This window comes from Dendrobates tinctorius, unplaced genomic scaffold (assembly GCF_039654945.1).
Source record: "Dendrobates tinctorius isolate UK_male_01 unplaced genomic scaffold, ASM3965494v1 ptg000046l, whole genome shotgun sequence".
NCBI lineage: Eukaryota > Metazoa > Chordata > Amphibia > Anura > Dendrobatidae > Dendrobates > Dendrobates tinctorius.
In genome coordinates, this window is record NW_027361714.1 from 35,424,812 (window position 1) to 35,445,001 (window position 20,190).

General features: G+C 41.8%; 1 protein-coding gene across 2 annotated transcripts in view; it reads left to right on the plus strand.

Annotated features, from left to right (window-relative positions):
- Positions 1-20,190, plus strand: part of ENPP3 (ectonucleotide pyrophosphatase/phosphodiesterase 3) — a 221,176-nt gene that overhangs the window by 63,767 nt on the left and 137,219 nt on the right. For both annotated transcript variants that reach the window (XM_073575819.1, XM_073575820.1), the window contains exons 3-4: positions 7,569-7,691; positions 11,327-11,452. In XM_073575819.1, the coding sequence (XP_073431920.1) occupies positions 7,569-7,691; positions 11,327-11,452 (249 nt within the window). The remainder of the gene's footprint in view (positions 1-7,568; positions 7,692-11,326; positions 11,453-20,190) is intronic.

The following is a 20,190-nucleotide window of genomic DNA, read 5'->3' on the forward strand; positions in this document are numbered from 1 at the left end:
TAATATCAGAGGGAGGGGAATCTTAATGAGTCATTTGCAAGTCCATACATCCATCATCATACACACAGTTAGCAACTAGAGTCTAAACTAGCGCATGGCCGAGCAGCCATGCGAACCTTTTATAGCCGGGACCTTCCAGAAGCTTCCAGATCCCTGAGATGGACCAATCAGATCTGGAGAAGGACCTGTGCATGTGACTCCCGTTCTCCAATGGTAGATCGTCTTGTGAGCATGCTCAGTGGAGCGATGGAAGGACTTAGCCTCTGGAGAGGTTTGCTGCAGTGCAGCGTGTGTTCCTATTGCTGGCCCAAAGGTGGCAGCAACAGCCAGACCCACAGAGCAGGTCTGAGCAGAGTGTCGGGAATGATGGGGCTGCTGAGCAAGCTCCTCTGCGGTCGATTGAGAATGGGAGACCACTGAATGCAAGGCTTTGGATTCCTGCTGTGCCGCTGCAGGATCCCGACCCCTAACAGTGTCACACAAAAGGCTGATACATAAAATGAGAACTATGGGGATAGGGGAGAATATGTGTAAGTGGATTAAGGCCTGGCTCAGGGATAGGAAACAAAGGGTGGTTATTAATGGAGCACACTCGGACTGGGTCACGATTAGCAGTGGGGTACCGCAGGGGTCGGTGTTGGGTCCCCTTCTTTTTAACATATTTATTAATGACCTTGTAGGGACATACAGAGTAGAATTTCAATATTTGCAGATGACAATAAACTCTGCAGGGTAATCAATACAGAGAAGGACAATTTAATATTACAGGAAGATTTATATAAACTAGAAGCTTGGGCTGATAAATGGCAAATGAGCTTTAATGGGGATAAATGTAAGGTCATGCACTTGGGCGAAAGAAAAAAGATGTATAATTATGTGCATAATTGTAAAACACTGGCAAAAACTGTCACTTAAAAAGACCTGGGTGTATGAGTGGACGACAAACTCGCATTTAGTGGCCAGTGTCAGGCAGCTGCTGCAAAGGGAAATAAAATAATGAGATGCGTTAAATGAGGCATAGATGCTCATGAGGAGAACATTATTTTACCTCTATACAAGTCACTAGTGCGACCACACTTAAAATACTGTGTACAGTTCTGGTCTTTGGTGTATAAGAAAGACATATCTGAACTAGAGCGGGTGCTGAGAAGAGCGACCAAGGTTATTAGAGCACTGGGGGGTCTGCAATACCAAGACAGGTTATTACACTTGGGGTTATTTAGCTTGGAAAAATGAAGGCTTAGGGGTGATCTTATTACAATGTATAAATATGAGGGGACAGTACAAAGACCTTTCTAATGATATTTTTTACTTTTAGACCTGAGACAGGGATAAGGGGACATCCTCTACGTCTGGAGGAAAGAAGGTTTAATCATAAGAGACGCGGCTTCTTTACTGTAAGAGCAGTGAGACTATGGAACTCTCTGCCATATGATGTTGTAATGAATGATTCACTACTAAAATTTAAGAAGGGACTGGATGCCTTTCTTGAAAAGTATAATGTTACAGGGAATATATACTAGATTCCTTGATAGGGCGTTGATCCAGGGAGCTAGTCTGATTGCCGTATGTGGAGTCAGGAAGGAATTTTTTTCCCCAATGTGGAGGTTAGTGTTTGCTGCATGGGTTTTTTTTGCCTTTCTCTGGATCAACATGTTAGGCTATGGTTTGAACTAGATGGACTTAAAGTCTTCATTCAACCTTAAATACTATGTAATGCTATGTAATTTTTCAATAAAACAAAGGTTGGAGTGGACGCAGTAGGCCAAATGGCTTGAAAGTACACCACAAAATCTGGAATCTGCCGATGGCCTCTTCAGGTGTTTTGTAAAGTACTTGATTTAGCATCTATAAATGTAAGAATACCCTATGGAACAGCAACTGGGAGTCAAATTGGCAGGCGGAAGTTCATTCTTCAGCTGGCATTAGAGCTTTGCAAGAATCATTTAGAATTAAGAAATTGCCTATTGTCAGGAAAATATGAATTATTTTCCATTGTTCTGGGGACTCAACCAGAGATGACCTACTACTCCTCAAACCATTGGTTTCTTTAGGACCAAATCCTACATACAGCCCCCCTCTCTCTGTGATTTTCCACCCCCCCTTCAAGCAAATGGTCAGATTGGAATAAGGAATTTTATTGCCTGCCAGCACTAGCAGAGCTGAATGCGTTTTCCCTCCAAAAATCTCTTTGTCTTTTAAGCATAACACTCAAAGTCAAATTCAATAATGCACATTAATCCCGGAAAAATGAAAATTAGATTTCCAGGATCTGGGCACTTAGGATTACACATGGCAGCATTTTGTGGCATTTAGGGCTATCAGAAACCTGGGAAATGACTTTCTTCCCACCAGCAAATCACAGTCATACCATGGACTCTAAAAAAACAGTAAAATCGCAAGGGAAAAAATGCCAATATCTTTGGCCTGTGAACTTCCAGGCCAAAGATATGAAGAAAACTTTCAAAGATATGTGTACCTCCCCGAAAACAGCCCATATGTGAGGTCAACAAAGTCTGGCTGTCCAGTTCTTTATTCTTACCCCGGCAGCAGGAGAGGCAGTCTTGACAGTTCTGGACCCGACGCAGGATAGGTACCCGCAGCCCGGTCTTCCTCCCTACTTACTATAGAATAGCCTATTATAATCCTATTATGTTTCTGTAGCCAATCAGTTTCTTGTTGTCTGTAAAAAGCTGGCGTGCCTATAACTGAATTATTAGGGAAGAATTATAACTGATGATAGTGGAACACGTGACGATATGCCAAAATGACTATGAAAATATTTCCTGATGATTTCTTAAAATGATATGTTTACCATAATATTTAATGGTTATGTCCACATTTGCATGAATGAATGAAGCTGAATGAAAAAAAATGTCTGGTTTTTTTTATAAAATATTTTATATATTTAGGTAATAAAATTTGATTGTAGAGGTATTAATAGCTTTTAAAAAATTTAAACCCATTGGGGGTATTGTTTTACTTAAATCATACATTTTTTAATGGGTTTAATAATAATTTTAACCATTTTGCTTTCACAGCCTCAGAGTATCACTGTACTGTCTGTGGAATGAGCCATCAGTGAACTTGTTCTGACAGTAGAGTTTATAACCGGTGTATAAAAGGTGTCATAACTACAAGATTATTATTTTGCTTCTCCCACTGAAAACAATCACATTTTTTTTTTCTTTTAATCAGAGGCAGGCATGCCATTGGTGCAACCTGTGCAGCAGCACAGGGGCCAAGAGGTAAAGGGACCACTTCCACTTCTAAAACAGGGGAATAATTCATTATGATGAGCTATTGGACTGCAAAGGTCCTTTATATTGTTCGTGAACTGCGGTCCTCTTTTGTCTGTGTCCTCTTCTGTTTGTAACCCTTATTCTCATGTTCTTTGCTCTAAATTAATTTATTGTAAAGGAATGAAAGAGCTGTTGGTTCCCCTCTTAAAAACCTATGTATTCATTGTAATGCATTGCCTTGTTTTACATGTGATCGTATATATACTGTGCTCTGCAGAATTGGACAGGGTTAACAGTTAAAGCCAGTCCAGGTTGGGAGGAGTTAAGTCGGCATGTAGGAACTTGGATCCTGTTTGTTAGGAGCTGTAGAATAGCTATTGGTGAGATAAGAAACATTGTTGATTAGAAGGAGAAGGCCACAAGGTGTGTTCAGCCACCAAAGTTTTAAAGAGATAGCAAGTTCCAGACCAATGTATTCTACAGCCACTAATTTCTTACATGACTGAAATGCAGAGATTGGTGGAGTATTCAGAAAGTTCCGTTCTTCATCATTGAGTACTAGCCATAGCAATAAACAGAGCTGAGGGAGGCAGAATTCCCCTAGGTAGCTAGAAGGAGTGGGCTACAGAAAGGCAGCATGTAAAAAGGTTCTGGAGGATTAGAGAGAAGTACTATTCTGACCAGGAAGGAACACAAGGTACACATTGCAGTGAAGGATATGCAAATTGCCTCTTCAGAGAGAAAGAGGACTTGAACACACACCGTAAAAAAAACCTCGCCATGAATGGTCCCTTACATTATGACCATACAAGAAATGAACTTTGATGTGGTCATAAGGGTTACAAACCTTGCATTCTGCACAAAAAAACTCACTGTTGGTTTTGACTTAACTCCCTCTGCAATCTGCTATGTACAGTGATAGGCAGATGCTGTAGACTGAAGCTAAACAGTTCTACATGTTTAAATAGTAACTAAATTTGTATTTAGTTTTTAATTTTGTCCAGCGTGGAAAGTTATGAAATGTTACAAACCACTTTATTACAATATTTATTTATCTTTAGTCTTCTAAATGATTTACAGGTAAGTGGCTTCAAATTCCCTGCTTTCTCCCATAAATTTGCTCACCTTTTAGCTGTATTCATGTAATTATAATGTATTGATTTGGAGTACAGATGATCACAGTGAAGGGTCACCTCAGCAACTTGTTTCCACTAACTCTGGAGCTCACCCTGCTGTAGTAGATCGTTCTGATATGCAGAACTCTCAGAGGAGTAGTGTCACGCACAGTGTAGGACAGATTAAGTGCAACACAAAGGTATAAGGGGAAGGGGGACCCAACACTAGGGAAGCGGAGAGTGGAGACCGCTAGACAGATCTAACGTCACCATGTGTGTCCTATCGTCCCTATATAGGTTCTGCACCTATTGCCGAGCAGGATACCTAATCCCTGCCTGACCATGGTGATAAGCCCTGCACCAGGGAGGACAGGATGAGCGATAGTCAATCCTCACTACTGCTAAAGACAACTGGGAAAGACAAATGAAATAATGGAACTCTTAGCTTGAGAAGACTCAGAGAGAAACATGGACATCCTACAAATGCTAGAAAGGACGCTAGCAGACTGCTACAGTTCCAAGCCTCAACTGGGAAATGCAAACAGCAAATAACTCCCGCAACTCCCAACAGGAAGTTGGGAGTTGTAAACCTTAATGGATAAGACCCAGGTGACCTTATTAAAGCCGGGGGGAGGTGGCCACTAGGCCACTAGTCTGCAAGGCCAACCACTGAGACCTTCTGCAGCCACATGCAGTGCGACTGTCAGCACCCTCTGACATGTCCGTGACAAGTAGCCAGTTACTTGGAGTATAGATATTGGTAGCACCTATGTTCGGCTATCAATACAGCTGCGGGCAGGCAAATAGACTGGGAAAAAGCAGGGATTTGGAAGCCACTTACATACAATTTTTTTTTACAGAAATTAAGACAAATCCAATGATAAAGTGATTTGCAAAATATCCAAGTTGGACAGAAAAAAAAAAAGCAAATTTAGTTTAATCAAACTCTATTGATAAACGTGTGTATTTAAAACCTCAACTCCAAAAATATTGGGATAATGTGTGAAATGTAAAGAAAACAAGAATGCAATAATTTAGAAATTACTTATAGCAATATTCTATTTACAGCAGAACACAGATCAGAAATTGAGAATTATGGCGATATTTTTCCATTTCATTTAAAAATTAATTGTATTCTGGTTTTCTTTACATTTCACAGTGTCTCAACTTTTTTTTTAAATTTAGGTTGTAAGTAAAAAAGTGTCCCCAGTGGGGTCCATTTTATTATTATTTATATAGCACCATTGATTCCATGGTGCTGTACATGAGAAGGGGTTACATACAAATTACAGATATCACTTACAGTAAACAAACTAACAATCACAGACTGATATAGAGGGGAGAGAGGACCCTGCCCTTTCAGGCTTACATTCTACAGGATGGTGGGGAAGGAGACAGTACGTTGGGGGGTTGCAGCAGCTCCAGTGATTGTGAGGCGGTAGCTCCAGTAGTGGTGAGGAGGCAGCAGGGATCATTGCAGGCTGTAAGCTTTCCTAAAGAGATGGGTTTTCAGGTTCAGTCTGAAGGATCCGAGTGTGGTTGATAGTTGGACGTGTTGGGGCAAAGAATTCCAGAGGATGGGGGATATTTGGGAGAAGTCTTGGAGGCGGTTGGGTGAGGAGCGAATAAGTGTGGAGAAGAGAAGGAGGTCTTGAGAGGACGAGAGATTTGTTCAGAGATATATGGATGAGACAAGTTATAGATGGCCTTGTGGGACAGTATTAATAATTTGAATTGGATACGCTGAGGGAATGGGAGCCAGTGGATAGATTTGCAAAGGGGAGCAGCGGAGGAGTAGCGAGGAGAGAGATGAATTAGTCGGGCGGCAGAGTTAAGGATGGACTGGAGAAGTCTGATGGTGTTAGCAGGGAGGCCACAGAAAAGGATGTTGTAATAGTCAAGGCGAGAGATGATAAGGGCATGTACAAGCATTTTAGTAGAATGAGGGTTGAAATATTTTTGAGCTGGAGGCGACAGGAGGTGGAGAGAGCTTGGATGTGCTGTTTGAAGGACAGGGCACAGTCAAGGATTATTCCAAGGCAGCAGACCTCTGGTACAGGGGAAAGCATTATGTCATCAATTGTTATAGATAGGTCAGGTAAGGAAGATCTGTGAGATGGGGGAAATATGATCAGTTCAGATTTGTCCACATTGAGTTTGAGGAAGCGAGAGGAGAAGGAGGATATGGCTGATAGACTCTCCGGGATTCTGGACAGCAGAGAGGTGACATCTGGGCCAGAGAGGTAGATCTGAGTATCATCGGCATAAAGGTGGTACTGGAATCCATGGAACTTTATAAGTTGCCCAGGCCAAGTGTATGGATTGAGAAGAGTAGGGGTCCTAGAACAGAGCCTTGTGGGACTCCAACAGAGAAAGGGTGGGATGGGGAGGTAGTGTGGGAGTGAGAGATGCTGAATGTGCAGTTGAAAAGGTATGAGGAGATCCAGGATAGGGCGAGGTCTTTGATGCCAAAGGAGGCTAGGATCTGTAGTAGGAGGCAGTGGTCAACTATGTCGAAAGAAGAGGACAGGTCTAGAAGGAGGAGTATAGAGTATTGTCTGTTAGCTTTGGCTATAAGTAGGTCGTTGGTAATTTTGGTCAGGGCTGTCTCAGTGGAATGATGGGGACCGAAACCATATTGTAGATCATCTAACTTGCTCTTTGACGATAGGTGGGAGGAAAGTTCAGCATGGACGTGCAGCTCCAGGAGTTTAGAAGCGAATGGGAGCAGCGGTATTGGGCAATAGCTGGACATGGCTGTTGGGTCGAGGGTTGGCTTTTTAAGGATAGGCGTGATTGCGGCATGTTTGAAAGCAGATTTGAAGAGAAGATGAGCTAGCTCCCCTTCAGTGATGTTAGATAGGGAGGTTATGGGGTTTGGGCATTGGTCTGGCGTGCAAAGGGGTTGTGGTGGTTGAGCAATAAAGACTTGCTGGGTTTGATCTATCTTGTTTTTGAAGTGTGCGGCAAAGTCCTCGGCAGAGATTAGGGAAGTCGGAGGGGGCAGTGGTGGGCGGAGGAGGGAGTTAAAAGTATTGAACAACTGTTTGGGGTTGTGGGATAAGGAAGATACAGGGATGTAAAGTAGGCCTGTTTAGCAGAGGTGAGGGCAGATTTGAATGCGAGTATTGCTTGTTGCGTGTCCATATTTTTAATATCCTCTAAACAGTAAGTCCAGTTCTGCTAAACTCTTTTCTCTTTGCTTTCATAGTGTCATGTCGGAACAGATGCTACGACACAGATAATATTAGAGAAACTGATTGCAGCTGCGATACACAGTGTGCTAATTCTGGAAACTGTTGTTTTGATTTTCAAGCTCTATGTGTAAAGCCAAGTAAGTATGAAGTGCGATCTCTATTAGCAGCACTTAGGTTAGTCAGTTCAAGTGTTCTTTGATTTAAAAACCTGCAGGAAATCTTTCAATGACCTTCCCTTCCCAATGTTTAGCATCCTGTCTTCATGCCATTCATGTTTAAGTACATCGATGTAAATAATTTTAAGCCCAACGAAGACAAAATTATTCTCGGAGTGATACCTTTAATGGCTAATCCAAAAAAAATATGTGGGCAAGCTTTCAGAGCACAGAGGTTCCTTCTTCAGGCAGGATGGAGGAGGTAGATGTCTGTCTGGTGGAGCTAGATGGTGGTCCAGATAACTAAGAAGAATATTCCCACTGCCTCTTTATTTGTAACAAAATGCTTAATTTGATTTCCTTGGCTTATCTTTAGGAGGCATCACCCCTCCCACCCCATGAACAAATGTCCTGTTGTAATACACTATCGTTCAAAAGTTTAGGGTCACTTAGAAATTTCCTTATTTTTCAAAGAAAAGCACAGTTTTTTCCAATGAAGCTAACATTAAATGATTCAGAAATACACTCTATCCATTGTTAATGTGTTAAATGACTATTCTAGCTGCAAACGTCTGGTTTGTAATGCAATATCATCATAGGTGTATAGAGGCCCATTTCCAACAACCATCACTCCAGTGTTCTTATGGTACTTTGTGTTTGCTAACTGTATAAGAAGGCTAATGGATGGTTAGAATACCCTTGAAAACCCTTGTGCAAGTATGTTAGCATAGCTGAAAACAGTTTGACTGATTAGAGAAGCTATAAACCTGACCTTCCTTTGAGCTAGTTGAGAATCTGGAGCATTACATTTGTTGGTTCCATTAAACTCTCAAAATGGCCAGACAAAAAGAGCTTTCATGTGAAACTCGACAGTCTATTCTTGTTCTTAGAAATAAGGCTATTTCATGCGAGAAATTGCCAAGAAACTAAAGATTTCCTACAATGGTGTGTACTACTCCCTTCATAGGAGAGCACAAACAGGCTCTAACCAGAGTAAAAAGAGAAGTGGGAGGTCCCACTGCACAACTGAGCAACAAGACAAGTATATTAGAGTTTGTAGTTTGAGAAATCGATGCCTCACAGGTCCTCAACTGGCAGCTTCATTAAATAGTACACGCAAAATGCCAGTGTCAACGTCTACATTGAAGAGGCGACTCCGGGATGCTGGCCTTCAGGGCAGAGTTGCAAAGAAAAAGCTATATCTGAGACTGGCTAATAAAAGGAAAAGATTAGTATGGGCAAAAGAACACAGACATTGGACAGAGAAAGATTGGAAAAAAGTGTTATGGACAGACAAATCCAAGTTTGAGGTGTTTGTATTACACAGAAGAACATTTGTGAGACGCAGAACAACTGAAAAGATGCAGGAAGAGTGCCTGATGCCATCTGTCAAGCATGGTGGAGGTAATGTGATGGTCTGGGGTTGCTTTGGTGCTGGTAAAGTGGGAGATTTGTACAAGGTAAATGGGATTTTGAATAAGGAAGGCTATCACTCCATTTTGCAACACCATGCCATACCCTGTGGACAGAGCTTGATTGGATCCAATTTCATCCTACAACAGGACAATGACCCAAAGCACACCTCCAAATTATCCAAGAACAATTTAGGGAAGAAGCAGCCAGCTGGTATTCTATCTGTAATGGAGTGGCCAGCGCAGTCACCAGATCTCAACCCCATTGAGTTGTTGTGAGAGCAGCTTGAGCGTGTAGTACACACAAAGTACCCATCAAGCCAAACCAACTTGTGGTAGGGGCTTCTGGAAGCATGGGGCAAATTTCTCCAGATTACCTCAGCAAATTAACTGCTAGAATGCCAAAGGTCTGCAATGCAGTAATTGCTGCAAAGGGAGCATTCTTTGATGAAAGCAAAGTTTGAAGGAGAAAAATATTATTTCAAATAAAAATCTTTTTTCAAACCTTGTCAATGTCTGGACTAGATTTTATATTCATTTGGCAACTTATTTGATTAATAAAAGTATGAGTTTTCATGGAAAACACAATATTGTCTGGGTGACCCCAAACTTTTGAACGGTAGTGTATCTCTTTAATGTTGTGCCTTTGTCTTATTAATTAATTTGTAATCCTGCCTGAAGAAGGAGCCTCTGTGATCTGAAACCTTGCAAACAATTTTTTTACTAGTTAGCCAATAAAGGTATCACTCCGAGAATACTTTTTTCATCGTTCAGTATAAAAGTATTTACATCGATTTTTCTGGTTAACACAGTATCACAGTGTAATTTATTGTACATCATGTTTAAGTACAGTAAATAATAATTTCTAGCTAAACAGACAAATAATGACATATCTTTAGGATAGGTTATTCATGTATAATTAGTAGGTCTCTCATCATCCTACTGCATGTATTACCCAATACAGCACTATTATTACTATTAGCCATGTAGTTGTGCCTGCTACTACACATTAAAGGGTTTTACACCCCAGGGCAAACTTTCAGTATGTAGTGCAGCTTACCGAATGCTAAAAGTGTGTAATACACACACTGTTAGGCCAGGGTCACAGTTGCAACTGCAATGCGAGAAACTCGTATCAATACCCGGCACTGCCACCGGCACTCTGGACCGGAGCATTGAACTGCACAGAAATACATGCAGCCACACACTCCGGTTCCGAGTGCCGGCGGTAGTGCCAGGTTTGAGGCGAGAGACTCGCACGAGTTTCTCGCATTGCAGTTGCAAGTGTGACACCGGCCTTAGGAATAGGCTCTGCTAGCCGGTTTGAGCATTCTTCAGAGAAATGAACATTGAGAGACGCAGATGAGGATCTAGTCGGCACGTGATCAGAAGTGTGCAAATTTCATACTTGCCGTCACTTGATAACCACTCAATCTGGCTAGCAAAGTCAAATCCTAACACTGTTTATATTATACACTGTTAATAAATGGCAAGCTACATTGCTTGACAAAAGTTTAACCTTGGGTGGAAAGCACCTTTTATCCCAGCTTAGTCTAATGTGAGACAAAGCCATAAGACATAGACAACATTGTGTTAGTTATTACAGTGAAAAGGCTGCCCTATTACCGCACACCCCTTTTGATCTGCTAAGCAGTGAGTCATGGGAGTCAGACCACCATGGATCAATCACTTCTGCTATTTCTACTGAGGGAACCCTTCAATGTTATATCCCAGAAAACCATTTATATTTCATAGTATGCCATTATTGCAAAGTTGCAGTCTACTGTCATATTAATCTTTTTGACAATTATGTTGTCAGATTTTTGAATACAAATTTCCTTCTAATTCCATTTTCACACATTTTTTGGTTTCGATTAGATATTCATCATTATTTGGTCACATTATATCTTTTTACCATCAGTGTTTTCAGCTTTTTTATATGCCTAAAAAGCTGTTGACAGTAGATGAAATGAATCATATAGAAAAGTGTTACTTGAACTTTATTAGCTATTATACTGCGTCATATTGTTACTTATCTTTTACTTATCAGAGATTCAAAATGTTACCTGCACTGGTATTCAGCCAAACATTTCTTCAATCATTTGCAAGAAATTTCTCAGGAATATCTATGGCGTTCAATAGATAGTGACATTCCTGTTTTTCTACTGTATTCTATGGCTTATCAGCTGTTTTTATGTATTACAGGGGAAGACTGGAGCTGTAGCATGGTACGGTGCGGAGAGGAGCGGATTGCTGGCAGTTACTGCTCATGCTCAGATGACTGCGTGACAAAAGGAGATTGTTGTACCAACTACAGAGCTGTTTGTAAAGGTGAGATATGATATCTAAATTACATGGCCAAACAACCACTTGGCACCTTTCCAAAATTGTAGGTAAACAACTTTGTTTAAAGCATGTGATACTCGTTCAAACTCACCTGTGGCAAGTAAAAGGTGTGGGCAATATGAAAATCACACTTGAAACTAGATAAAATTGGAGAAGTTGACTGAATCTTTGCATTGTGTGGCTATTTGTGCCACACTAAGCATGGAGAACAGAGAGAGGAGAAAAAAACCTGCCTCGAGAATCAAAATTGTTGAATAATATCAACAATCTCAAGGTTACAAGTCCATCTCCAGAGATCTTAATGTTCATTTGTCCATGGTGCACAACATAATCAAGAAGTTTGCAACCCATGGTACGTTAGTTTTCACCGAGTGTGGACAGCAGAGAAAAATTGATGAAAGGTTGCAATTCAGGATAGTCCAGAGTGTAATTAAGCAGCCCCAATCAAGTTCCAAAGAAATTTAAACTGTCCTGAAGGCTCGGGGTGCATCAGTGTCAGCGTGAACTATCCATCGACATCTGACTGAAATGAAATGCTGTGGCCATGATTAATCCAAAATACTTCTGGGAATGCATCAAGATAGAGCTTTTTGTTAAAGCACATCATTCTACTGTTTACCAAAAACAGAATGAGAAAAGAACACAGTACGGTGCAGTATAGTGGAGGGTCAAGGAAGTTTTGGGGTTGTTCTGCTGCCTCTAGCATTGGGTGTCTTATCTGGGTACAAGGCATAAAAAAATCTGAAGATTACCAAACTATTTTCGGTTACAATATAATGCTCAGTGTCAGAAAGCTGGGTTTGCATCCTAGGTCATGGGTCTTCCAGCAGGACAATGACCCCAAACATAATTCAAGAAGCATCCAGAAATGGATGGAAACAAACAGCTCGAGAGTTCTGAAGTGAGCAACAATGAGTCTGAATCGAAATCCCATTGAATACCTGTGGAGAGATCATAAAATTTCTGTTGGGAGAAGGCACCTTTCAAATATGAGGCCTGGACCAGTTTGTAAAAGAAGAGTGGTCCAAAATTCCAGTTGAGAGGTGAAAGAAGTTTGCTGATGGTTGTAGGAAGTGATTGATTGCAGTCATTTATTCCAAAGGGTGTGCAACCAAATATTAAGTTGAGGGTTCCCGCAATTTTGTCCTGCCTATTTTTGCAGTTGTGTAAAATTATGTCCAATTTGCCTTTTTTCTCTTTTTTTTGTGTTGTTCCAATACGTACAAAGGAAATAAATATGTGTATAGCAAAACATGTGTAATTGAAATAACTTTCTTGGAGAAATACTTCAGTTTCTGTAACTATTTCAAGTGTGTCAAAACTTTTAGCTATGACTGTATAGGTTAAACTCAATTGACTTAAGTCTACCTTCAACATTAAAACTATGAAAACCATAATGGGAACAAATTAACATGTACCTAGTTTTTGGCGCACTGGCACATAAAATAATTTTACCTTGGTCTTTTGATAGTGCTATCAGTTTTAATTAATTTTCAAAGAGGTACTGAAAATAATATTCTATAAATGAACGAATTACTGAGGATCACAAATTGAAGACCCTCAGTCACCGTAGAGCGCCTCACTCGGCTGGACACAGAGGTATAACTAGAACACTGTCTCTTTAAGATAGTGCTTGTTTTTTTTTTGTAGCAGAATAAACCAAGCTGGGGAAAAAGTAAACACAGCTCTGCCAGTCAGCCATTTAAGTCCAGACCTTGTGACTCCTCCATCATGTGACTGATCACATGATTCTTAGATCACACAGGTCCTGGCAGCTCTGCAGGAGGAGATACGTGGACATTCTCCCTCCCGCTCTGAGCGTCCACTAAAACCAGCCCATTATATAATTTTATATAAACCGTCCCAACGTGCAGTGTGATGGAGGAAACTATTCTGGTTTTACATCACTGATGCGATAATGCGCAGTGACGCGTATCTCCCCTCCATCACTTCACCAGTGACTCTGTCACAGTATCTAAGCTATAAATACTTATGCAATACTTAGCGCAATTGAAAAGTAGCATCCTATAAAAACTTTAATATCCCAAGTTCTTAAAGAAGCACTGCAAAGAAATGCTAAACTTGTATAAATATGTGTGTTGTGTAATATAAGTGCAATGTAATACTTACCGATTGCCATCTTCCCTTTTCCAGTTCTGCTTAACTGTTCCCACATGTGACTGAAATTCTGACTCACCGGATCACACTGGGGTTTGTGTAAATCAGACGTCTCTTTTCCAATGTAAGTCTATGAAGTCTTGTTGAGACGTTCCATAGGCTTACATTGTAAAAGCAACTTCTGGTTCACACTTAAATCCCAGTGTGATCCGGAGAGTCAAAATTTCAGCCTCATGTGAACAGTGGAGCTGAGCGGTGCTGGAAACGATAACCAGTTTTTCCCAAATGCTTTCGAAAAACTTGATGTAGATTTTGGCAAAACGTAGTTGGGCATGGATAATTTTCTTTGTAAGGAAAGGCCAACCTACCCCACAACAAAACAAGTGCAGAATACAGTGGGTATGGAAAGTATTCTGACACCTTTAATTTTTCACTTTTTGTTTTATTGCCGCCAATTTAGTCTCATTAATGTACACTCTGCACCCCATCTTGACTGGCCCAGCCAGAGCCCTGACCTAAATCCAATTGAGCATCTCTGGAGAGACCTGAAAATGGCTGTCCACCAACATTCACCATCCAGCCTGACGGGACTGGAGAGGATCTGCAAGGAAGAATGGCAGAGAATCCCCAAATCCAGGTGTGAAAAACTTGTTGCATCATTCCCAAGAAAACTCATGGCTGTACTAGCTCAAAAAGGTGATTCTACTCAATAATGAGCAAAGGGCCTGAATACTTATGACCATGTAAAATTTCAGTTTTTCTTTTCTTATAAATTTGCAAAAATTTCTACATTTCTGTTTTTTCAGTCAAGATGGGGTGCCCATGGACGGGATAGTACGTCATCGCGATCAGCCATGCTCACAGGGGAAACGCAGCTGATCGCAGCCTGGTGTCAACTGATTCTCACAGCTGACACCCGGCACTAAGTGCCAGGAGCAGTCACGGACCGCTCCCGGCACTTTAACCCCCAGCACAATGCGATCAAATATGATTGCAGTGTTTCGGTGGCATAGGGAAGCATCGTGCAGGAAGGTGTCTCCCTGCATGCTTCCCTGAGACCCTCAGAACAACGTGATGTGATAGAATTGTTCCGATAGCCTCCTTCCTGCAGGACCCCGGATCCTAGATGGCCACAGGGTCCTGCAGGGAGGTGGCTTGTCAGTACCTGCTGAGAGCAGGCGCTGAGAAGCCTCCTACAATGCCCTTCAGATCACTGATCCAACACAGTGCAGTACAAAGTGTCAGATCAGCGATCTGATATAATACAGTGATGTGCCATCATGGGACAAATTAAAAAAAGTGAAAAAAAAAGTGTAAAAATATTTAAAGAAAAATCCTAAATAAAGAAAAAAAATATTGCACAATAAATACATTTCTTTATGTGAAAAAAACAAACAATAAAAGTACACATATTTAGTATAGCCGCATCCATAAAGACCCGCCCTATAAAACTGTCCCACTAGTTAACCCCTTTAGTGAACCCCTTAAAAAAAGGCAAAAAAACAATGCTTTATCATCATACCGCCTAACAAAAAGTGGAATTACACGCGATCATAAAGACAGATATAAATAAACATGGTACTGCTGAAAACGTTGTCCCGCAAAAAATGAGCTGCCATACAGCGTCATCAGCGAAAAAATAAAAAAGTTATAGCTCGCAGAATAATGTGATGCAAAAATAATTATTTTTTATATAAAATGGTTTTTATTGTATAAAAGTGCCAAAACATAAAAAAAGATATAAGTGAGGTATTGCTGTAATTGTACTGACCCGAACAATAAAACCGCTTTATCAATTTTACCACACGAAGAATGGTATAAACGCCCCCCAAAAAGAAATTCATGAAATGCTGGTTTTTGTTCAGTCTGCCTCCCAAAAAATCGTAATAGAAAGCGATCAAAAAATGTCATGTGCCCGAAAATGGTACCAATAAAAACGTCAACTCGTCCCGCAAAAAATAAAACCTCACATGACTCTGTGGGCCAAAATATGGAAAAATTATAGCTCTCAAAAAGTGGTGATGTAAAAACTATTTTTTGCAATAAAAAGCGTCTTTTAGCATGTGACAGCTGCCAAACATAAAAACCCACTATAAATAGTAAATCAAACCCCCTTTTATCACCCCCTTAGTTGGGGGAAAATAATAAAATTAAAAAAATGTATTTCCATTTTCCCATTAGGGTTAGGGCTAGGTTTAGGGTTAGGGCTAGGGTTAGGGCTAAGGTTGGAGTTAGAATTGGGGGCTTTCCACTGTTCAGGCACATCAGGGGCTCTTCAAACACGACATTGTAGTACAAAAACTTGGCACTCAAAAGAAAAATTGATTTGACAGTTCCTTTATTGTAAAAGGCATCCAGTTAAATATACTTCTTTTACTTCTTTAAACGTTTTCGGTCATACAATTGACCTTCATCAGAAACAGAATTTTTTCACAGTTGGTTTTAACTAGAATGAGTTTACAAGAAGACAAGACAGTATGGTTAGTGAACAAATAAGTATATCTGAGCAACAGGATGCTGATAATGACCGTATGAACATCATGTAAAGTTTAGACGAAAGGTCGATGACTAGATAAATACTGAAATAGTGAATCCTGAGACAAGGTTCAAGTGAGCTTAGTGAAACTCCACAGGTTCCATGGGCAGTGATAGAGAGTCCGTGCTGTGATGGTATGTAAGGAACATATGTAAAAGACGTGCCCTAGGAGGTTGAAAACAAACAACAAGTGTGACACTGATAAAGGATACGGTGAGATTCGTGGTCGGCTGGTGCTACTGGATGTGCAATACCACATGAAAAGTAATAGCCGACTGGAATGAGTGCCAAGACAGGTACCTGAGAGGAACTGTAATGGAAAATTCAATATATTATTATTAAAGAACCGCTTTCATAAGTAGGCACTATTCAGTACTGGAAAAAAAGAGAAAGAACAAGACGGTGAGTGACTATGGCACATAAACATATTGGGCGATGTAATGAAAATGAGGAAAGAGAAAAAAAAAAAAAAAAAAAATCCAAAACAGTCAATTAATACCTGGGTATATTCATTAATTATGTGGAGAAACAGACGTCTGGGAAGCAGCAGCTACTGAGGATGAAAAAAAAAGGAGTATGAATGTGTGTACTGAGATATCTCAGTACACACATTCATACTCTTTTTTTTTTTTTTCATCCTCAGTGTCCTTTCATCCTCAGTAGCTGCTGCTTCCCAAACGTCTGTTTCTCCACATTATTAATGAATATACCCAGGTATTAATTGACTGTTTTGGATTTTTTTTTTTTTTTCTCTTTCCTCATTCTCATAACATCGCCCAATATGTTTATGTGCCATAGTCACTCACCGTCTTGTTCTTTCTCTTTTTTTCCAGTACTGAATAGTGCCTACTTATGACAGCGGTTCTTTAATAATAATATATGGAATTTTCCATTACAGTTCCTCTCAGGTACCTGTCTTGGCACTCATTCCAGTCGGCTATTACTTTTCATGTGGTATTGCACATCCAGTAGCACCAGCCGACCACGAATCTCACTGTATCCTTTATTTATCAGTGTCACACTTGTTGTTTGTTTTCAACCTCCTAGGGCACGTCTTTTACATATGTTCCTTACATACCATCACAGCACGGACTCTCTATCACTGCCCATGGAACCTGTGGAGTTTCACTAAGCTCACTTGAACCTTGTCTCAGGATTCTCTATTTCAGTATTTATCTAGTCATCGACCTTTCGTCTAAACTTTACATGATGTTCATACGGTCATTATCAGCATCCTGTTGCTCAGATATACTTATTTGTTCACTAACCATACTGTCTTGTCTTCTTGTAAACTCATTCTAGTTAAAACTAACTGTGAAAAAATTCTGTTTCTGATGAAGGTCAATTGTATGACCGAAAACGTTTAAAGAAGTAAAAGAAGTATATTTAACTGGATGCCTTTTACAATAAAGGAACTGTCAAATCAATTTTTCTTTTGAGTGCCAAGTTTTTGTACTACATTGTTAGTTGGCTGGATACCCGAATTGTGCACCTCCCTCCACACTGAGTGCCGTGTTTTTTCTATTCTTCAAACACGACATGGCGTCTGATCTCCATTCCAGCCAATTCTGCGCTGAAAAAGTAAAACGGTGCTCCTTCCCTTCCAAGCTATGCTATGCGCCAAAACAGTGGTTTACCCCCACATTTGGGGTATAAGCCTACTCAGGACAAATTTCACAATAACTCTTTGTTAGGAACGGCGGAATGCACTAAATAAAAATAAATAATAAAGTGCGTTTGCAGCTCAGGGTCCACCGTGCAGTAGGTGTGAACACTGCTGCTAAGTAGTGACAGACGAGCAATATGGTGGAAATGCGCACGCGGGTTGAACGTCACCCAAGTGCGCTAAGCAATCTCTGTTTGCTCACAAAGATGTCAGCAGAGGTAAACACAAAAGGCAGAGCCTGTTAGTTTCACAGGTCCCAGGTAAAAGCACACACGGTATCTGGTCACAGGAGCAGGATCCAAGACAGGAGCTGCGTCTGTCCAGACCTACCGTGGACGCCAAAGAGGGCTGCAACTGCAGCCCGGCGTAGGACACTGCCAACGGTCAACAAAGCAAGCACAATGTCGGACGCTAGCACTGTGGATGATGCTGTAGTGGCTTGAGGCTTGCCACGCGCTGGCGCTGACTCTAATCCAAGACCCTGTACACATTCGCAATAACAGAGGGAGGGGATCTTAATGAGTCATTCGCAGGTTCATACATCCATCTTCATTCACACAGTAGCAACTAGAGACTATACTAGCGCATGGCCGAACGGTCATGTGCGCTTTTTATAGCTGAGACCTTCCGGAAGCATCCAGATCTCCGAGATGGACCAATGAGATCTGGAGCAGTACCAGGGCACATGACTCCCGATCTCCAATGGGAGGACATCATCGTTAGAAGATGGGAGGTGCCGGACCAGACCGCGACACCCATCGGACCAAAACTGGACCCGGGCCGCCCCTGGGTGAGTGTACTATAACTTGTTTGTCTTCTCTTTCAGGTTACATTGGGGGCTTATCTACAGCATTACAAAATGCTATAGATAAGCTCCTGATGGCAGTGACGGAAGCTGATAGTCGAAAAAATAGGTAACAGATTCCCTTTAACATGCAAACCACCCGTGGGGGTAAAGGGGTTAATGAGAAAAAAATGAACTTTTTTGAATTTACCAAATGGCGGCAATGAAACAAAAATTTAAAGGGGTCTAAATACTTTCCGTGCCCATTGTACAGTATGTGATATTGTACACAAGTAGTACTTGTCAGAAATTCCTGCAGCTTCTTTAATATGGCTTCAGGCCTCTTGGTAGCATCCTGGACCAATTTTCTACTTGTCCTATCATTGATTTTTGAGGGTCATCCAGTTCAAGGAAATGTCACTATTGTGCCAAATTTTAGCCACTTCTTGATGACGATCTTCACAATGTTTCATGATATATCAAATGCCTTGGAAATTTTTGGTACTCTTCTCCTTACTGATAGCAAGAACAAGATCCCTTTTCTGTGTTGTAAGCTGTCTATGGGGTTCATGGCTTTTAACAGTAAAACAAAACCTAGAAAATGTCAGGAAAAGCCTACTAGAACAGCTAAACTTTATTTGGGGTTAGGCTACTTTCACACATCCGTCGGGGAGATTCTGGCGGTGTGCGGCGAAAAGCCAGAAGCAGAGGCAGCGGAAGTAGCTGTGGCGCAACTTACGGCGGACTCGGCAGTCGTCACCGCAGTACGGGGGAAGACCACTTTTCGATATAGAGAGAGAGAGATCTGGGCATGCGCAGAGGAGGAAAACTGCAAGTGGTGGCCGGATCAGGTAAAAGCCTGATCCGGCTGCCAGACGTTACCATTGTGTCACGCTCGCGCCTTGGCTGAATGGCGCGAGCCGGGGGTTTGTGGCCCCACTGTGCCACAAACCAGACTACCCTGGAAGGGGCATGACTACGACAGCTACCTCGGTCTTCACTGGAGCCTCTGATGGTGAGGTCAGGCTTGTGCGGCAGATAGCTGTCGGGTGCCACTCCAGGGTGGTGTCTGGCTGTGGCTGCTGGTCCCACTCGGGGACAAGTCACTTTGACAGAGGCTATAGACAGGCAGGCAGGTAGACATGACAGGCACAGCGGAGACACAGAGCAGGCGGGCACGGCTTGGAGACACAGGACAGGCGGGCACGGCTTGGAGACACAGGACAGGCGGGCACGGCTTGGAGACACAGGACAGGCGGGCACGGCTTGGAGACACAGGACAGGCGGGCACGGCTTGGAGACACAGGACAGGCGGGCGTGGTATGAGAAGGAGCAGGTAGGGACTTGTTCACACAGCAGGTGTAGGCAGGAGGGAGTGGTGTATGCTGGAACAGGATCTGGACATGTTCACACAGGAGGTGCAGGTATGGATATAGGCAGGAAGGAGTGGTATAGGAGAGAACAGGTTTGAACCTGTTCACACAGGAGATGCAGGTAGGCAGAGCCGCAGGAGTGCGGAGCAGGCAGAGCGGCTAAGGAGCCGTGCAGACAGAGCTGCGAGGGTGTAGATGCACAGATAGAGCTGCGAGGGTTCAGATGCACAGATAGAGCTGCGAGGG